The 21,346-nt window shown below is 30.5% G+C and overlaps 1 protein-coding gene and 1 long non-coding RNA gene across 2 annotated transcripts; one reads left to right on the top strand and one right to left on the bottom strand.

Annotated features, from left to right (window-relative positions):
• Nucleotides 1-6,772: 6,772 nt before the first annotated feature.
• Nucleotides 6,773-8,023, top strand: LOC139906348 (uncharacterized). Its single transcript, XR_011781827.1, has 3 exons — nucleotides 6,773-7,142; nucleotides 7,210-7,730; nucleotides 7,915-8,023. It is a non-coding gene; the product is annotated as an uncharacterized lncRNA (long non-coding RNA).
• Nucleotides 8,024-10,174: 2,151 nt separating this feature from the next.
• Nucleotides 10,175-15,029, bottom strand: LOC121124645 (A disintegrin and metalloproteinase with thrombospondin motifs adt-1). Its single transcript, XM_040719827.2, has 4 exons — nucleotides 14,766-15,029; nucleotides 11,661-12,257; nucleotides 11,325-11,583; nucleotides 10,175-11,263 (listed from the first exon to the last, which is right to left on the bottom strand). The coding sequence occupies exons 1-4, from the start codon at nucleotides 14,987-14,989 to the stop codon at nucleotides 10,307-10,309; spliced, it is 2,037 nt and encodes a 678-aa protein (XP_040575761.1). The 5' UTR covers nucleotides 14,990-15,029; the 3' UTR covers nucleotides 10,175-10,306.
• Between the last annotated feature and the right edge of the window lie 6,317 nt (nucleotides 15,030-21,346).

Genomic DNA, 21,346 nt, shown 5'->3' on the forward strand with positions numbered 1-21,346 from the left:
GGTTAATAAGCAAGACAATGAAAACATTATCATAGCAGATTCTAAATTGATTAGAATAAGTATAAGTTTTTAACCTGCAAGATATTATTCCTCTGATTAATAATAAATTCCTCACGACTATTTTTTTTTTTTTTCCAACATTCTTTATTTGGTTTATATATTATATAGAACATACATATATATTATAAATAAACCGGAGCAATGGCGTAAAAAATTACATAAATAAACATTGTAGTTTATACTTAATGCTCCGAGGTAGAATTTCAACTAAATATCAATCTTTGAAAAAATAATAGTAAACATGTAAATTAAAATTATGATAAGTATTTGTTAACAGTTTTTAATACCCCTTTTAAAATACTTTGATGATTCCATGAAGTTGATGGAAGGTACCAGTTTTTTCTCCCGCAAAATTCCATGACTCACATCCTGATTTAGGAATTTTCATTGTGAGAGAGACATAGCCAAGATGAAGCTGCCTTAATAATTATGTTTAATGTGTATGAATGCGTTACAGGCAATGTGCAAAATTCCCAACAAAGCGGACATTGTGCAAAATGCACGATCAAATTATAAAATTTTCAATAGAGTAGTCAATGGTAATTTCAACTTCATTTACATTGTTAGGTGTAATGATTGTGTGTAATTTGATAATTAAACAATTTAATGCTAAGCAATTTGGTCGTTAAGGATTGGATTATGATACAATTTTAATTCCTACCAATTTGATACTCTGGTATATTTTCATTGAAATAGATATAGTAGTCACATAATCAAGCCATTGTATGATAAGAAATTGTCACGAGAGACTCAACTCTATTTTGATACATATACTTAGGCCAACATGTATTGGACAGCTGGTACCTCAGAGCACAAAAAAATGGTAAGAATTAAAATGTAAGAATGGTAGTACAGGTTGATTAGTTTCACTAATTAGATTCATTCGATTTTGTCTACCTCTATTCAGTTACTTTTTTTTTTGGTAAAGTAAAGTATTTGTTAAATGTAAAAATAAATTTCAGATTTGACTAGGAGACAATATGAAAAACTCGTAACTTGACTAGAATTCGTCGTCAGATCGACAAGGTTAAGATTTTAATAAGACTCAAGGCTTGAACTCACTAACTCACCTGCCCAAAAACTAGCGACTTGAATTGGATTTGAATTATATTGGACTTAACTTTTGAGACTTCCCTCAAACTTATCGCTCAAAAATTGAAATTCTACTAGTGGTAGTAAAAATTACTATTAAACAGTTTTTGTAATATTGAATTTCTATTTGATATAAGTCGAAAGAATTCTACAAAAGAATATGCAATAATAATATAGATCTTAACTCTATTTGCTCTTGAATTCGACTTATATATATATACATATTTGACATAAGTCATTTGACTGACTGGAAAAAAATAATGCCCTTGTTTCACCATGGTTCATAATTTCCACACAAAGTTTTACAGTGAAGACACACGACAAATAAATTATATTAGAAGGTGAAACAAATCAACTTCTATTATTTATATTTTATCAAATTTCTTTTAAATTGTTGAGCACTTCATTCACTATTTTTATAAATTCATAAGGACCTTTTTAAATGCAATAATACATTATCAGAGATTATGAAGTATAACAATACAAAACTCTTGTTCTTTGATATTGAAAAATATTTTATAATATACTCGACGAACTTTTTCGTATTAACTATAGTCATTAATTAGCATTCGTATAACGTAACAGTAAGGGGAACGAGAAAGGGTGCTCCATAGAGTGCAAACCTCCGCCTAAAATAATTTCCCCCTAAAATTAACATCCATTTAAATTGTTAATTAGTGGTCAAAGGCTTTGCAATGTTAAGCATTTATTGATCTTATGCTGTATAAAAGTGATTTTATTTACTTAATAACGACAATAATTTCAGTGATGTATTTCAATTTGTTCCAAAGTTAAATATGCATTTTTAACGTTTTGTGATACTTTGCCCTGTCAAAATTATATAGTCTCTTACTGTTAACATACATATATATATTTGGCTTACAATGTTTTACCTAAGTTTATTAGTAACTTTTTCTTTAATCCTGCTTTCAAACTGACAAACAGAGGCAATTACTTCGTTTGTGGAGGTAAAAATCAATAAATTTAAGAAGATAAACAATCTAGATATTATTAAACATTTTTATTTAAAAAGATACAACAAATCTATAATAACCAAACAAGTTTAAAAAATCAAACTTTTATTTTATGAAACTGATTGCATAGTATGAAAATAAGTAATTAACTTGATATAATGGAGTTATTATTAATGAAAATAGTATTTTATGGAAATAAAATGTAGTACTGACTTAATTGCAATAATTGTTATTATTTATTGTATTGGTATTTTGATTTCAGAAAATATGAACTACAATCTAGGACATTTTCCAAGTATTCCCGACAGAATCAACTGTCAGGAAGAGAGATTTATATACGTTGTAGGGTATTTGGCCAAAAATTTCCTCCCCAAGTTTCTAACATTAGGAATCCATACCTCATATCTTAATGCTCCTCCTACTCCATGGCTACCAACTGTATCAAGAGGGGGATTAATTCAACCATCTAAAGAAATTATAAGCTTTTCAAAGAAAATTGAATACAAATTTAATCAATTCCACGGCGACTATGTCGATATTAAATCATTTCTAATGTTCCAAAATGTATACAAAACAAAGCTAACAATTAGACCAGCGAGTTTGAGCTTTAATCAGTCACTTTTAAAATTCTTCAAGAGTTAACACCACTAAAACCATGCCTCCAGTTCCGAATAATAAAGTTGTCAAAATAAAAGAAATTTGTTTCGAATTTCCTGTTGGTAGAAATAATATAAGACAGCAGAGACGTAGAAAATTTACTTCAAGTAAATTCATCAACGATAACTGACTAAAAAAAGTTTCTTTTTTATTTATTTGTAATTCTTCAGAACTGTAAGAATATCTCTTTGTAGATTGTTAGTGACAATCCTCAGGATTTAGCGGCAATTGAATCAACATCGGGTTTTTTTAAAAATAAAAACAAATAAAAACTCCACTTAAATTTAAAAAAAAATATATGAATTTAGAAGACACCTCTTTAGATCTCTTAAACGGTTGTTAAACATTGTAGGATTTTTTTTTTGTTCCAAATTTTATTTGGGCGCATTTTTTTTCAGCGAAGATTTTTTTGCCGTGCTTTTTATAGAGAGTATTCTTTTATGTGGTTGTTTTAAACTTTGCCGTTGTATAACTAAGTAGAGTTTTGTGGTTGGTAGGAAAATGAAAATAGTAAGTAAATCATTCGTTGTGTTCGAGTGAGCCGTAACGTAATATTAATTCTTGCGAGAACATACTTAGTTCAATGGACAACAGTTGTTTTTACTTTTTGAGCTTCTTGGATTGATGATGGTGTTTGGAACTCATAAGTTATGAGTGTGATCAGCTGAAGTTTTTTTTGCGTGAAATATAATAAAAATTTCTTACAAATGGATGTTGTACAAGCCAAGGACTTAATTTCCCTCCTTTAATTAAATAATTAACGACTGGCTTTGATATGCAATTCTCTAATGTCTGCCACTACCCAGGTTCTATTTAAACATTTTTATAATGAGAAAAAAGAACATTCTTGAGCATGGGATTGTTACATCGGTTCAACTATTTTTCAGTAGTTGAGAATACTTTCTAATAGCTTTGCAATCTTAATGACAAAATTCAATTTCATCATGGACTCTCTCTTAATCTTCCGGCCCCCGTGAAGATTTGGCTTAGTTTAAGCTACAATCTTGTGTATGAGTTGTAATGAGTTGCAAAGTTGTCAAGAATCTAAATACAAATTCGTAGTTTCTTCAAAACCATTTTCCAAATAGATGGGTATATTTTTGCGTGAAGAAGAAGACAAATAGATAAACTTCTTCTTACAAATGAAATATATCAGAGCTTTGAGACTTTATTATGATGACTTCTTTAATTCTGGGGATTAAGACTGAAAATTAAAAATATCATAAGTAGATGTTCATGTAAAATAACATCTGAATGTTTCTTATGAAATGACGTTATTAGTCATCATTGGTATTGTTCTGTTCTAATATAAATTATTTGATCCTCGCTGAAACGATCCTACCTAAAAAGAAGCCCGCCCAAATAAATTTTGATATAAAAAACTTCGCTATATCGAGCCGTGCTGAAAAAATCTTCCATATAAAAAGCGATTAAAAAGAAATTTATAGAATTTATACACTATTACCGTCCTCAGCCACCATTGAGAGAGTATTTTCTAAAGTTGGTCAATTATTTTAAGATGAATGTCAGAGTTTAAAAGATGAAAATTAAAAAAAAAAAAAAAAAAAAAAACTTTGATCAATGGATCAAATATTCAATAGTAAAAATATTGGATTAATTGTAAAATAGATTCAAAAAAATTTAAATGCCATTTTCGATGTTTAAGTTTAATTTAACTCTTAAAGCTTATTATGTGCATACATAGTACATTTATTAATGGTTTTAAGTGTTGATAGAATCTTAAGTCATTTGTGTTTCTATATAAATCTTTAGTTATAACTTTATTAACATAAATAACTCATTAATTAAGATCATGTTAACCAAATTAATAAATATATTTTTAACAAAAGTTAACAAAAATGTTATACTTGAGTAAATATGTACAAACAGAAATTATATAATCTTTGTATTCTTACGAATTATATTCAATTATTGTGAATATTTCTTGCAATTCCTTGCCAATAGGTAAATTTGTCGTTTTACGTATACCTTTCAGTAATAGTTTTTATTCTTAGATTTAAATCTGTATTCTTTTTTTTCTTGACCATTAATACATTGAACACTTTTTCACAGCGCAATGTTATCTTCTTTTCTAAAGAGATCGATCAGTTCTCGCCATCTCTTGATGAGTGGATGGTGAATGTTCCAAAGAACTCTTTGCAAACATTGAAGTCACTCTTTAGACTTATCTCCCCTCCTCTTAAACATTCTATGTAAGTTCCTTCAAAGTAATTAACAACTTCTTCTTGAGGTAAATCCTCGTCATTGATCAATTCTTCAAACCTTTTTGCTGACGTTGCTGATTGGAAGGAATGCTAATGCACTTAAACATCGTATTAACAAATGGAATATATCATTCTTGTGATATGGATCCCTTAGTTCCAGTTTACATACTCTTCTATAAACATTTTGGGATAAGGACTGGCAAAACACTCATTGATGGCATTGATTTGAGCCTTTTTGAAGTCAATCATGATATTTTCTGGTTCAATTTTTAGGGATAGTTTTTTTCCCCCCCAACAGTCTATTATAAGTCTCCTGACTTTTGTTGGGGAGTAACGCTAATAGTCTCAGGATGCTGAGAGAATTTATTCGAACGTGGAGAGTATACACTTGATAAAAACAATCAGGAAACATGTTAAACGCTCCATCTCCTGCCCAAGACTTCACTTTTCCCAAATCTTCCAATCCCATTGTTGTAGAAAGGATGATAATCCTATTAAATCCTCAACGCCACTGTCATATTGAAAAAATACATCTCCGGATGATGCTAATTGTTATTCCTCAGATTTGTTCTCATTCGCAAGTTGAAATTCTCATTCACGGCACAAGAAGTCCTCTTTTTGCTTTTGTATTTGAGTTTCAATTTATTAAGAGGAGAAAAATTCAATTATTTTAAATAAAAACTTTTTTAATATAATACTAAATATGAAATTTAATAACACTGATACCCAAAAATATCCTTGTAAGCCTTAGAAATAATAAATGTACATAAATAGGACATTTGTAAATGGGTTTAAGTGTTGATTTGAAGTATTTATATTGTCTAAATTAAGATAAAAACAGGAATAATATTATTTACGTGAATTACTAAAAAATAATTTTTAAAGTTATTCTTGCATATGTTTTGAATTCGAGCTCTTATAACTTTAATACTAAGAACATTTAGAATTCCTCATTAATAACAAGAGATGTTAAAGTAGAGCATCTATTTTTCTATTATGAAAAAACAATATAGAGTGATATGGCTTAATCTACAACGGGATAAATTATTCTATTAAACTCAATGTGTTTTCCTCCAAGTGTTGGAAAATATAGGTGCATTATATATATGGACTTCAAAGACCATTCCTATGTCAGATAAAGTAGCTAAATACTTAGCTGTAATACGTGTGTTCTTATATTTAGAGCTGAGTGGTTTGTAATGAAAAATACTACCTTCTAAAAATAGAAGAAATTATAAACGGTTGTTGCTTGTATTCTATCATTATTTAATCAGTCGTGGTGGTATAAGTTTTTATCTCTGAAGTATGTTTTAAGACACACTCAACTGCAGAGTTAATAAAATTAAAATATTTTTTTGCATTATACCAAGGTGACAAAGATATATATAGTTAGTAGGGCTGTGTTGTTTGCTAACAATTCGTTCTTTAGAATGAATATTTTTAGTGAGTGTACTAAACCGACTCAGTTGCACGACTCATGAAGCATGCCTCAGAGTGATTCGTTCGTTTATACCCTAAGTTCCCCATAAATAGAATATATTACTCAACCTCAATCAAATATTTCTATTCATTTTCCCTTTTTTGTTAAGTTATTATGAACTATGAACTATGAATATATTCAAGTATCGCACGGTAGTTCAATAGCTTGCAAAGACATCTTTTACAAGAGGACTTGAACGCTAAAAACAAACGTGTGTATTTTAGAAGAGCTACGTGCTATTGATTTTTTTATAATTAGTTACCAAGGACTACTAAAGAGAAGGACAGTCACTAACATTTATTTTTTCAAGAGCGCGTCCAACAGAGGGAATAAGAATTTAATCCAAACAAGTTGATATCATCTAGGTTTAAACTTTACTTAGAAAGAATAGCCTCAATTTCATTTAACAAATAATTGTGATTATGTTTAAAATTGGTTACTCTGTATTGTCACATATATTTCTAATTATATAAATAAAAGTTAAATAACTAAAATGGTGAAAATGGGCCGTGTGCCAAAATGTCATATCCACATAGAATTACAGGGGAAATCACCGAAGATCTTGGACTTTGTCAAAGTATATTTTATTATTTAAAAAAGCCATTCAATCGTTAATTTCACTACAGCGTCATATTCATATTATGATTGATGAAGGTATGTTGATTCTTTGAATATTAATGTATACATATATATTAAATATTTAATACTATTAACTTTCTAGTGTATACAAGTCAAAGAGTGGAATATAGCGGAGGAAAGATTTATGGTCTCGAAAATGGACAAATAACGAAAACTGTATTAGCCATTATGATCAAAAGTATTACATCGCCTTTTGAAGACATTATCACTTTACTTCCTGTTAATAAAATTTCTCCAGAATTTCAATGGAACATTCTAACAAATGGTTGGATTTGATATACTCAGTATATCGTTTGTCAATCATCCTACAAATAGATCAATGATAAAAAACTTTATATTGAAAGAACAAACTAAAACATTTTTTATTAATCCTTTTAAATGTAATTTTTGATGTGGTACATAATTGGAAAAATATGTATAAGAATTTGGAAAGAAAAACTATATTCATTTGCCCAGTGTTTGAAGAAGGAGAATCAACTTTCAATCCAACCTACAATCATGTTAAAAAACGTTTTGATTTAGAACAGAAGAAAAGCCTCAAGTTCGTTCACAAATTAACTATAAAAGCTGTTGTCTCTTGGAATCTCAGAAAAATCAAATTTGGTAAGTTCTTATCTCTTTTATTTAACGTCGTTGTTTCCATGATGAGTTTGATACCGCCCCAGGCATATTCATACCTTGATGATAGGTTTTTTAAATCTGAAAATGACTAGAACGTTAATTGAATTTTTCCCCCCTACTAATAAACATGAGTTATTAATTATTTTTATTCATTCTTGAAACCTAGGGTTAAAATACTTGACTTGTGCAGAATAAAGGGCAAGATTACTTTCAAATCAATATATTGAGGTGAGTCAAAAGGCTTTTTATGTTATACTTTCATGATGAAAACAAATTCACAGACAGTTTTATTCAGATAATTAAGAACTTTTTGGACGTATAAAGGCGTCTAAGCATAGAAATAACTTATTCTTTTTTATGAAGAACTAGACTGAGTTGCGTCTAGAATGACTCTTTTGTTCAAAAAGTCAAAATCTGTGTTATTACTTGTAAATTCGTGTTTTATTCATTATATATAACTCTTTGAGGGCTTACAGATCTAAATTTTTACAAAATCTCAAAAACTTTAGTTATAACAAAAGTAAATCCAGCTAAAGACCAATGGTCAGGTAGGGCAGCGAAATGTGGTCTCAAGAGATATATTTTGAAATAATTTTATATTTTCTATATTTGGAAAAATAATGTTTACAAAATATGTAGACAAGGTTTTTGCAAAACTTTTTTTACGCAATAAGGCCACCTTCATTATTAATCACAGCCTTTACACATAGCCTGAAGTCCATGTAGGAGTTGGTCACAAACTCTTCTGACAAGTGGTCCCATGTAACCGCTAAGGAGGACTTCAGTGAGTCCACATGTGGGTTTGAGATCCTGTTGGCGTCCTTCTTTAAAGTACCCTATATAGAAAACTTCTTAGTTCCAAATTTCGTTAGGGAGGGGCTATATCTATTTGTATCAGAAACGATCCATGTTATCTGTGTAGAAATTTTGACACTTGGCGGACTGGTGAGAGGGGGTGCTGTATCGAGCCCCCACGTAGTTACCTTCCGGGTTTTTGGTCTTCACCCATGGCAAGATGGAGTACGTAAGCATTTTATAGTATACATCCTGGCCGATTTTTGTTTAGCCTTCAAAAGAACGGAGGCATTTTCTATCCATCAGAGGCCACAACGCCGAGAACCATTGTTTAGGGCTGATATTTTGGTGTGGTAAACTCTATGGACCTCTTACTTTGGTTCCACAAGACAGCGGTGGTTTTTGTATTTGTGGAATTGATCAACTGTGAAAATCTTTTAGTCTAAGAATTTTTTTTTAATTTACTCATTTGGCTCGATCCAGTTGAGGATTTCCTCGCACCTCTGGTGACTCCTGGCGTTTGTTTCCCCTGTCAGAAGGTGGTTTGGGGTCCGTGAGAAAGAAACTAATCTTAAGTTGTGCTTTATAGCTTTCCTGATGGTCGTAAGATCCACAGTGAAGTCGTTGGCGAGGCGATTCATCGACTTACTGGGATCCTCATATATTATTCTCCAAACATTACAAGAACTTTGTATTTCTCTTTAAATACTGCTTTTCCTTCCTGACATCCTAGAGAAGTCTTCTTCATTTTTTTCATCTTGGCCAACTTCAAGCCCAGGTTCCTAGAACACTTATCAATGTCTGTAATCCCATCACATCAACTCCAGCATTAGTGAGATCTGAGATGCACCACCTTATTGGCTGTTGCTCCCTCATGGTGCTGAAATTACTAAATGATTAATAGAGTTTGTGTATTTAAAATTACGGCAGAAACAGAATATCAAAAAATAATCACTAAACCTCTTCATCGTAAGGAGAAAATAAACATTAATTAACAGTCCACGGTTTACTACCCTACATTATACCTATATTTGTAAAGGATAAGTGACTAGGTTTAAGTATATTTTTTAAATTCTGATAATTTATTATCATGTTACTTCAAATTCATTCAGGAAATGAACTGCTGTCTCCCTATATGTTTTAAAGAAGAAACACATATTATCCTCAAGGGGTCTTTATATGGCTATTTCATTATTTCGGAGAATAACAATTTGATTGGTATCAATTCATGACTTATGTACAAAGGGGAACTACCAAAATAAAAATTTTCCTTTTGTTGTAACGGCATAAAACGTAGCAAGCCCCAAAATTAGATATGAACTAAGTAAACATTCATCAGGTTCATCTATGTCTTTGCCAACTACTTCCACTTTATAGTTCCTTTAAAGTTAATGGGCCCATTAGTCCTTATAGATAGAATGTGTGACATTTAAAAAAATATTCGACTTCATAAAAGTTTTCATGTAAGTTTTTTCACTATTTTGTATAAAAATCAATTATTATTGTGACAGTTTAATTGCATTGTTTTATAAATGTAAATTGTACATATATGTAAGTAATAAAAATTAATTTATAAATCTTGATGTGCATTTTTCTAACACATTTATATTTTAATTTTATACTTTAAAAAAAAAAATGTTGATGTGACAAATTTATGATTTTTCTACTTTTATTTGAAAATTTGTTGATTTAGACTGCATTGTACATATTAATGACTCGTTTTTATCTATATTTTGAAATTATCATTTTTCATTCATTTTTCGTCAAAGTCCAGTTTTACAAAAAATTACGTTGTCAAACTTTTTTTTCTTCCTATTTTTTTCTGGAACACAAAGATGATTTATACAGTAATAGTGTTGACCTGTTTGATCATCATAGTTGCACCAAGTTCCCTCGGGAAAGTAAAAGTCATCTTTATTTGGTGAAGAAGGAGAAATCCACCCCTTGTTACGTGATCTGCAGTAAATAATACATGCTCTTTTAGGGTCTGATTTAACATGCTTAATTATTGCGCCTGCTTTTCCCCCGTTGGATCGTAATTGAAACTCAGTGGTTCTTGCAAAACCTTTGCATTGCCTATCAGCAAAAATTGTACGACTTTTTCTTGAAATGAATGTAATTGTTCTTTGAGCAGATTTTCTTTCGCAGTAACTATTGTCATCACACAGTTGTGATTTTTGAGTGCGTCCAATACAATCAGAACCACTCAAACAATTTCTTTGTAATGTTCTAATACCCAAGGAACTTTGTAAACAACCTGATTTGCATGGTCCATACTTCCATTTCGACCATTTTGGTCGCTCAACACATTTTCCACCTATGCACCATTGATGATTTCCACAAGGTGTTCCTGTTAATGCTGGCCCCGCCTTATAAATGGATCCGTCATAACTGGAGCATAACAATACTTGACACTCATTCGTTTGACGGAGAGTTGCTATTGCAGAGACATCTCTAAGATACAGCTGACACTGCTTGTCACTCTTGATGAAAAACCCTGGTATACCCTTGTATTTAGTTTTTTGCTCCAAGTTAACTCTGGAAAATCCAGGAGAGTCATATAAACATTGAAGATCCTTATTCAATATTTTTAACTTTCTTGCTGAACATTCAGACCATTGAGCTTCTCCTCGACGATCTCTTGTTGAGCTCATTAAAAATCCATCTTTGCTACATTCATCATCAGATCCGTCATGAGACAGACCTAGTGTATGTCCAATCTATAGTTTTTATAAATGAGTACATTCAGCTTATTTTTGGCATAGATTTGTAGGTATTTACCTCATGTGCCATTATGTAAGATGATCCAAACCCGGAAGATATTGGCATTTGATCTTCTTGCTTAATTCTACCTCTTAATTCGGCTACTGCACAAGAATAAGTTTGTGTGCATATTCCATTTGTCGGTGCTATACCCAAAGTTGAATAGTCTCTTCCTCTGGTTGATGATTCAGTCCAAAGATTAAGACCAGTCAGTAATACCGCTAAATCCCAATGATTAGGATTATCATCCTTCGGATTATTGAGTTTGTATTGATAGCTTTTTAGCGAGTATTAGGGATAGAAAATATATGTTAAACGTATAAATAAAATGTAAGTACAAAAATTTCCACTCACTTGCAAAATGATTCTAGTAAATGCTTCCTCTCTCCAATATATTTTGGGAAAAATTCTCTATCCAGTACTTCAAGTTTAGTTAAACTGATGTCAACTTTAGTTTGAAGACTTCTCATCTTGAATAAGGCATGCACTTGATTCATATGGGCCAGTAACACATGGAAAGCTTTATTAGCAGAGTTGTAAAGGTCTAAAAGTCCATTGAATGCTTCATAATCAACAAATACTGCGAGTTCAATCGTAAGATTCTGCATCTTGTTAGAATAGCGCCTATCTAAATGTCTATATCGATTTTGGATTTCATTTGGGTCAATGAAATAGTGTTCATCATTTGATAAGGAAGGGAGTTTGATTTGTTTCATAAGAAAGATTTCACTCGTATCTGGACTGTCAAAGCCGAAGGCATTTGGATTACTTCTAACAGCTGAGAGTAGATTTTTACTCAATGGATTAATTTCAATTGTCTTTCCTTGTCCACTAATAAAACCATATATCTCATTATTTCCATAATCACTAAGTGATGCAATAAAAGAGGAGCTTTCATATATAAAATGGCTCCGAAGGGCTTCCTCTTCTTTGGCTTTGTAGGATCTTAATCTATGAAATAAATATATTTTACAACAATGATTATCATTTAATATATTTTTCATTTAGAATATTAAAAAGGTTAAGCGTTTTATTGTTTTTTTTTTTTGGTAAAATACAGATACATTGTTAGATTTTTTTTTAGATTTATAAATATGTGAAGATAATTTCCATGGTTTTTAATATTCATGTTAGACCCTCCAAAATGCATTATTTTAAATGGACCAAATATGGTATTGATTGTTTCCTGAGACCAATATTTTTTTGAATTAAATACGTACAAATATGTTGTGCACTTGTAAATCTTCAAATAATAATTGTGCTAGAGATTGATATTTTATTGCGGAAACGTGACTGCCAATTAGTTATTCATCAAACTATACTGAAAATAAATCAATGATCATTCAAATGATAAGAATATCATATAAGCATTTATGTACATAAACATATATTGACGATCCTATTTTTGATTATATCTACGTAGGTGCCTATATGTCTGTGATTGATAATTATAGTTTGTATAATCCTTTTTGAACGAGGAATCTATTTGTAGAAAAGATTATAAAATACTTGCGAGGAGGTTCTGTCTGACAAAGTTATATAAGTAATAAAGACCAAATTGGTATGAAAACGGTATCATATTAAAACACGGTGATACCTGAGTAACACAATAATGTACACTGTATTTTGTTGTCAGCTTTCGCCCTATCAGTCTTCTGAAAATAAACAATTTCCAGGAACGATTGAATAGTTATTTTATAGCCACCAAAAAGAATTGAACAACTGATATAAACAGATTTTGCACTTTTTTCGTGTTTTTTTTTTTTTGGGGGGATAACGATGTGAAAATTTGTTATTGATTGGCCCAAAATAAAATATCAACTCTTTCATACGAAAATAATTTAGTAATTAACTTTTTTTTCAATCTAAAATTTAATTTCCAGCTCACGGTTCAGGCCGCAGTCTGCACCCAAATAAAGGTCCAAATCTAAAGAAAATTAAACTCAGACCTACTCGCAACACTATGAAATGTCTTTAAGGGATTGTTGTTCCCAAAAGGGAATTTAGGAACTAAGGGGTTGAACATGAACTAAGTGTATGATTATTATTCATGTGAAAATTTCCTAAATAATCATGGGTGTAAATCAAAAAGAAAAGTATATACTGGAGTCATTGATAGACGACATATCTGATGACAGAGATAATTATAAAAACTATAGTTGTCCTTACTCGCTAATAAGTTTGAACTTTTAAGATAGGGAAATATAATTAATCAAAGCACTAATATCTTGCAGATTACCAGGTAGTACTTTTTTATATTAGTATGGTCACCTGGATTTGGAATATTCTGAAATTTCTAATGATTATACTATGATGTAGTTGCATTTTCTAAACCCTACATTTATTACTGTTATTTAAGACATGCATTAAAAAAAGTTTGCGTAAAAAGTTCAGAAACTAAATATAAATAAGTCGATTATATAGCTTAATCTATAATAAATACTAATAAAATACATTCGATACTAACCATATTCAAATTAGGGTTAATCTCCTGGCCTCTAAAATATATTAGTCAAATACATAATCGACTTAATTATATTTAATTTCGGAACATTTAGTCACGCAACCTGATATCGTTAATATTACAAACATTTTACAAGAATATGTATCAAAATTTTTTGATAAAGAAAAGTTGATTTAAATTATTTTTTAAGTTGTTTAAGGTTTTTTGGTTAGTTTCAGCTATAATATAAAATATCTGAAAAAAACCTTCAAATAAAATTCTTCATTTTACTTGATTTTTGTATGGTTAAACCCATTTTTAAGGAACTTTATAAAAGATAACTAATCTTTCGAATGCTGGAAAACTTTATCAGTTGTTATTATATCTAATTTTCATTTATAGAGTTGTTTCACTTCGAAATATGGCTCTAAATCGAAATTATATTTTAAAAATGTGATAAAAAACGGCTCTAAAGGCCAAAACTACTATGATTGAAAATTTTAATTATCATTTTCACGTTCTAAGACTTAAATAAGAGTATTATATGTGAGTTTTAGACGACAGGCGTACAAGATCTATATTTTGTAGTATAGTTAGCAACTGACAAAGAAAAGAGGTATCTATTATTTTAATTGTAGGTTTATTAACAGTGAGAGACATTATATGAACAAAAAAAAAAGTATTTAAAGGAAGAAAAGTGATAACCCTTAGAACACCCTCCCTACTGTCAAGTATGGGAATAGAAACATTATATTTTGGGGATGATTCTCTGATATAGGGAAATTAAGACGTCACAGGATCGAAGGGAAGATGGACGGTGCATTTAACAGGAAATCTTGGGGAAAAATATCCTTCCCTCAGGGGAAGGGACTGAAAATAGATTGATAGCATTATTATTTAAAAAAATAAAATAAAATATCTGTTTTTGCTTATAACTATAAGATTTATGCAAGAAGAGATATTGTTTTAATAATCGGGTATCTTAAAGAAATATACAAGCTGTGTTGTGCACTTACATTGTTTTAATCTTAAATCCAGGAGGGATCAGGTCTTTATTCCGCGTGAAATTAAACAACATTTCCTCTCCAAAGGCGGAAATCGAAAATTGTACTTTATCATCGTCTCCACGAAATGATGCCAAGCGTCTTACGACTCCAAGCTCTTCTCTTTTACTCCAGACAACATTTCCGTTGAGGAGGAATATGAGGTATTGTGTACTTATCAATGGATAAACTTTCATTTCGTGTCTCAAAATTGGACTAACATATAAACATTGATGAGTTTTTTCTTAACTCCATTTTCACCAACAAGAATAAAAAATTCGCGCACACTGAGTTGTAATATAATATATATGTATTTTTGCGGTGATTTTGTTGAAAACTTATATCTATGTACATCCCCAAAAAAGTATAAATATTCTTATTTATACTTTTTTGCATTTAATAAGGTCTTTTTTTCTCCAATAAAAAAACAATTATATGCGTAGTGTTTCAAAAACAATTATTATTTCTCCATCTCTTGTTGTTAGTACTACTCAAAATTATTTGTTTTGAAATTTGGTATATCTAAGAACTACATATTATATTATTATGTTGTGAATAGCCTGTAGTATCTTGATGAACGAGTATTTGTTATATTTTACCTTTTTTTTTTAAATATAGTCATGTTTCCATACTTTTAGGTGTTAAGAGTGTGAATATTGTTTTTATTTAATTTAAGTTTTCGTATGGCCTTTCATCTGGGCATTAAAGATGTGGAAATGCCTATTTTGAAGTAACTTCATAGTTTTGAAAAAAAAAAAAAAAATGTTATCTCACATGATTATATTACAAACTGAAGCTAAAATTAAAACTTATACTTATTTTAATAATATCCTGTAGTGTTTTTGTTCTCTAAATATGTATTACTTAGAAATTGTAATATAATATGAAAGAAAAGAGGTAAAGTGATGAACGCTAAACGTGGTACAAAATTAGTCCGTAATCGAGGATTTTTTATTTATTTTTTATTTAATAAGAAGCTATTTTCAGGTCAGTGAGAAAGTTGGAGGCAAATAATGTCTACTATGAACGACTTCATTACAGAAATATAAGACCTCCTTCATTAACAAAGGAATACGTCAAAAATACCATTTTTATTCCATTTTTGGATACCGTCATTTCAGAAATGAGTAACAGGTTCTCCAAGCCATCAAATGATACCATACTGAGTCTTTTTGAACTTTTGTCCGTCCATATCACTAAAAGGAACTATAAGAATCTTCCAAATCTCATCCAAAAATAGGGTGTCTACAAAAAAGACTTGCAAAGATTCGAAAGTTTGGGAGTCGAAATTCATACATGGAAAATAAACAAGGGATAGTTCAATTATAAGCCAATTTATTTCTTATCTGCTCTGAACAAGGGTGTTAGGGATATCTTTCCGAATATTTACACTCGACTAAGAATTGACTGCATCCTACCAGTTACAACCTGTGATGCAGGAAGAAGTTTTTCTTGTCTCATGAGGATCAAGACTGTGCTGAGATTTACCATAAAGGTCTCAAGGCTGACAACACTTTAAGAAAAGTATTAAGATAGAAAAAGAAGAAGTTGTTAATATTTTTTTTTAGAAGCAGCGTAGAATACTTTTTTCTAGCCTTTACGGAAAACTTGAATAAATTTGTATTTAGAAATATGTAAAATATTCTTTTTTTTTTCTGTTCTCCTTTTCTCCCAAAGAGGAAATTGAGTCTTTGAGTTTATTTGTTTATTAAGTATTGTTAAAGCAGGGCTGCATACCCAAAATATTTTCAAGTTTTATTTTATAATTTTGTTTTGTCTCTGCTAAAAGATTATTCCCCACTCCCCAAAATAAAATCCTGCGTTCGCTCTGATAGTGGGACTTGTGTTTATTCCTTTCCTCTCATAGCTAATCCAATAAAACAGCATGCCCATCTAACCTCTTTCCTCCAAAATATTCTTCAAGTTCTCAATTTGAGCTTTCGTTCTTTTTATATTCCGAAAATGTTTACGACTTAAAACTCTATCCACAAGTATTGCCCCATTTGTCCTCCTATAAAAGTGTACTATTTAGAAATGACATTTCGAAGAAGGTTAAAATATCTTTGAATTGATATGTATTTTTATAATACTTATAACATGTGTACATACTTAGACCCTAAAAAGAATCAAACACAATCCTATTATTATACTTAATATTTATGTCTTGTTCTAAGCTTATTATATGTATTAGATTACCTTTTTGGATACCCATATGTAATATGTGACTTTATTTTGTGGGGAAAGAGGCATTACAGTTCTGGAGATTTTTTTTTATTATTGTCTAATCTTTTATTCTTACATTCATTATATCTTGCAACCTCTCTTTACAAAATAAGCAAAAAAAAAAGTTATAAAAACAGTTGGTATTTAGCCAATTCCTCTACATTTCCATCAATTGTACATTTCGCTGTTGGGCATATTTGCCGCTTTTATATTATTGGTCTGACCTTTACATAAATAGTCATTACTTGTGAAACATTCCCTTCTTTCTAGGGATAGATTTTCTTGCATTTCTTCAAATATCAACTAAGATCATGAGTTTGAATAATGTGGCACTAGTCAATGAATAATGATACCCTTGACTCTTTTGATCATATACACACTATTTCTTCTTTATTTCCTTTCTTTTGTTCATATTTCCTTCTCTTGTAATAAGGTGAGATACAATGGTACATGTACACTTATTTTATAAAACATAAAAAGACGGCGAATATGTTTTCAGGAAAATTTACTAGAGGCAAAAATGTATCCTGGAAAATTATCGGTAGCAAAAATGTTTGGTGCGAAAATATAAGTAACGAGTAATTATCATTCAATAGTTGTTGACGGCTTAACAGGAGCTAGATCACTGATAAAGTGAAAGCTCGACAACCGATAAAAAAATATAGAGTAAATGTTAGTTAAGTAACACTGTGATCTACATAATTAAATTAAAAAAAAATATATATGTTTTATAATAATTAATCCTCAGAGTTTTGCGTAAACAAGCTAATACTAATTTGATTCTGGTAGATTTATTCTTACTTATGGACAGTTAAAGTTGTATTGGAATTGAAATTGGTCCCGTCCAGTATTGTGTTGATCTTGTTATTGATCCTTGAAAAACGTCACAAAGTTTAAAGTACTCTCTACAATTTTCACTTATATTAGGTTGGGAAAAAGTATTTCCCGCCACATTTTTAACTAAATGCATATATCTTGTCCATTATTGATCACATGATATCATACGAGAAAGTTTTTTAAATGTGTGAGTGTATACTATAAACACTTTTGAGACAATATTGCACTTGGCTGGTAAAGTCGAGAATCATCGTGCGTCGAGTTATAGAATTCACCATAAATTACAATTTTATTGCCTGAAAATGAAAAACGCTTCCAAAGCAACCAAGAAAATTTTCTATGTAAAAAGATCCGATACTCTTTTGGTGCGTGCTCCACAACATTGGATCAAGCAATTTTTTTGCTCAATTTTACAATCTACTGTGAACAACTATACCGTTTGAAGATGGCGATTGAGGAGAAGCGGCCAGGATTGGTGAATAGGAGACAACAATACATTATCAAGACAACCCCAGGCCGCACATGTCTTTGATGACGCACCAGAAGCTCTGAGAGTTCGGATGGAATGTTCTTATGCATGCACCCTACAGTCTGAACCTGAGACCAAGTGACTACTACCTGTTCTTCTCTATCACCAATGCGCTTGGAGTGCAAATTTGGCCTCAGTAGAGGCCTATGAAAATTTGTTGTCCGAGTTTTTTGCTAATAGGGACAAGGGTTTCTACGAAAAGTGCATTATGAAGTTGGATTCTTTTGGAAGTCGAACCAAATTGGGCACAGTTAGGTTAAATCGGAGGATTTTAACGCATTGCAATATAGGAGAAATTACGAATTCACTTTTTCCCCAATCTTTTATTATTGTAAATTATCTCAGCTTTGTATTTTTTAGTAAACCTTTAAGTGTCTCTAAAACACGTAAATATTCTGCTATTATTCTTAATTTAAGTATAATTGAAGTCTAAATTAGGTTTTAAGGGTATAAAATTAATAACCTAGAGTGTGTGTGCTCATGAATAGAGAGTGCCGTTGAGGAGTTAGAAGGGTGTAATTATTGCCTATGTCTTGGTATGGATAAGGACATGTGTTTATTTCCTTCATCAGACAGCTGCTTGGATCTAGTTTGGCGGAACATCATAACAGCTAAGCTGCTCTCCTATTAAATATTTTTCAAATTGTCAGGGTACTATGTTAATTTTCGTTTGAATACACCGAAAATTCATAAAATTAACAACCTCTCAGCAGATATGTAGTCTCTAAAAGTTAGTACATTATTTCTGAGATTCTCAAAGGCGTGGTTTTTACGCTCAACTCAATTTAGCCAAAATTGAAAACCCTTTGTACCACTTATTTTTGTCTGGGTAATCAACAAAATGATCTTTTTTTCTCCTTTATCCTGTGAGTATTGCTTCTTTTATTTTTGATTAAAATAAGATTATGATTGAATATAAATTATAGTTTTTGTTATTATACATCTTTTGACGTAATTTTTCTTAAAATCGAGCGACTATGAGAGTAATTATTCCCTTCTGAACAACACTGTTCTAACACATTAGGCCCATCTTTGAGTGTCCCTAAAGCTACCCAGGTGGGTAGAAGAACCCTAATGTTTCACACACTCCCTTCTTTATATAGAAAAAGCCAACTCACCAAAAATCATCAAAATCGGTGACGATCATGCCATAAATTTCAAAAAATCGTGTACACTTGAAGTGCCCCATTTATAAATGGGAGAAAAATGATTTATGCCACACATTTAACTTCAAAAAGGCGTTATTTTAGGTCAATATTGACCATTTTGAGACACAACTGACGTTATTTAAAATAACGTCAATCAGACCCATTCAAATCGCTTTTTTGTGCGAAAGATCAAGTCGGACTTTTTGTAAAACCGATCCAAACTGGCATCTATCACAAGTATATATATATAAAGTATATAGTATAATATGTATAAAAATATAGGAATAATTATTATCTTCCATAATAAAGGAATGGTCTTTTTGTATTATGGTGTCTTTGTGTGTGTGAGGTATGAGGTATTTGTTTCTATATTTGTACATTATAAGGAATCTTCTTTATAAAGATAATTACTGAACCAGTTTCATGGTTTCTTTTTTCCCTAATTAAAAATAAATTTGTAGTTAATGATGCCACGAGTTACATACCTTCTATCAAAATATGCTCCGTTATATTCAAAGATACAGTTTGTGAAATAAACTACATAGTCGTAATTCCTGTTTTGTTATTGGAAGGGGGGCTGATTAAAGTGACTATAAAGTATAGATGATTCGCCATTAATTGGCTAAACTACTACTGAAAGAATTATTGGGATCACCCTTTCTAGCCTCTGATGATTAAGATCTTGAATTAATTTGTACAGTGGACCGGTTGGATTTTTAACTTATTTCAATTGCGGATAGTTCGGAAAAGTTGTCATATGGTATGAAAATTACCCTTTCAAAATTTCATTTTGCTACGATGTCATCTTTAGGGGAGCACATCTTTTTCAATGTTTGAAAGGAGACAAAAGTTCTTTATTTCGCCAATAAGGATTAAAAATACAGTATTAATAATTATTTTGCCTGAATTAATTATGATCAACATTATTCTAACTTGTAAAAATAATAATTTTCCAAACTCTATTCTCTTTTTTTACTCAACAAGACAGTTTTAGAAATACAAATAATACTTTTTATTGGCTAGATTAGTATCTATGAAAATTACTTTATTAAAAAAAAACTCAAAATGTATTTTTAGTATCTATATAAACTAAGTAAAGAGTTTTTGCCTTTTCATAATTTGATTGTGCCACTTATAGATTCATTTTTAGGACAATAACATTTTGGTGTAGGAAATTTCTGTACTCCAAGGCAACGTTTTCACTCTTTTCGAAAATTCGAAAAAAGTTGAAAATCAAACTGGTTACATGTACAATTCCTCAAGTTTTATGATAGCCAGTAATTTCATAGACAAATTCATTGCTTTTCAAACTGTGGGGTAAAGGTGGGTTACAAGATCTATCATGCGTATAAATAAAATTGATTTCAAATAACTTTACATATAATACTCATCAAACCTCAAGAATTCTCCCAATCAAAATCACAGAGGTTCTATGATTTAAAATTGAATTTTTGTGTCTCCAAAAATTATACTGGAAACGAATTTTCTTTGTAATATTGAAAGGGGAAAATTTTAGGTTTGAAGATTATAATATGAAAATAAATAGTCTAAACACATATTACGTGTACACAAACTCCGGGTCACCGGAATTTGGACTCGAATGTCTTTTTTATTAAATGTGACATGGTTTTATTTTGGTTCCTTCACTCATATTCTGATATTTATTATACGTAGATGTATGTAATTTTAAAGTATTTTTAGAATAACATTGGTTGTTGTAAATATTCTGAATGAATCATTATTCAATACAATAAAATATCATTTAATTTAATCCTCTCCAAAAAATAAAATAATAAAGATCAATGTATGAAGGGACT

The sequence above is a fragment of the Lepeophtheirus salmonis genome, chromosome 9 (assembly GCF_016086655.4).
Source record: "Lepeophtheirus salmonis chromosome 9, UVic_Lsal_1.4, whole genome shotgun sequence".
NCBI lineage: Eukaryota > Metazoa > Arthropoda > Copepoda > Siphonostomatoida > Caligidae > Lepeophtheirus > Lepeophtheirus salmonis.

Excerpts from the sequence above, each read along its gene's own strand:
- LOC121124645 (XM_040719827.2), bottom strand. The coding sequence starts at position 14,989 with ATGAAAGTTTATCCATTGATAAGTACACAATACCTCATATTCCTCCTC. Across the intron at positions 12,258-14,765 it reads GGATTTAAGATTAAAACAAT|ATTAAGATCCTACAAAGCCA; the intron begins GTAAGTGCACAA and ends TTTATTTCATAG. Across the intron at positions 11,264-11,324 it reads CTTACATAATGGCACATGAG|ATTGGACATACACTAGGTCT; the intron begins GTAAATACCTAC and ends TAAAAACTATAG.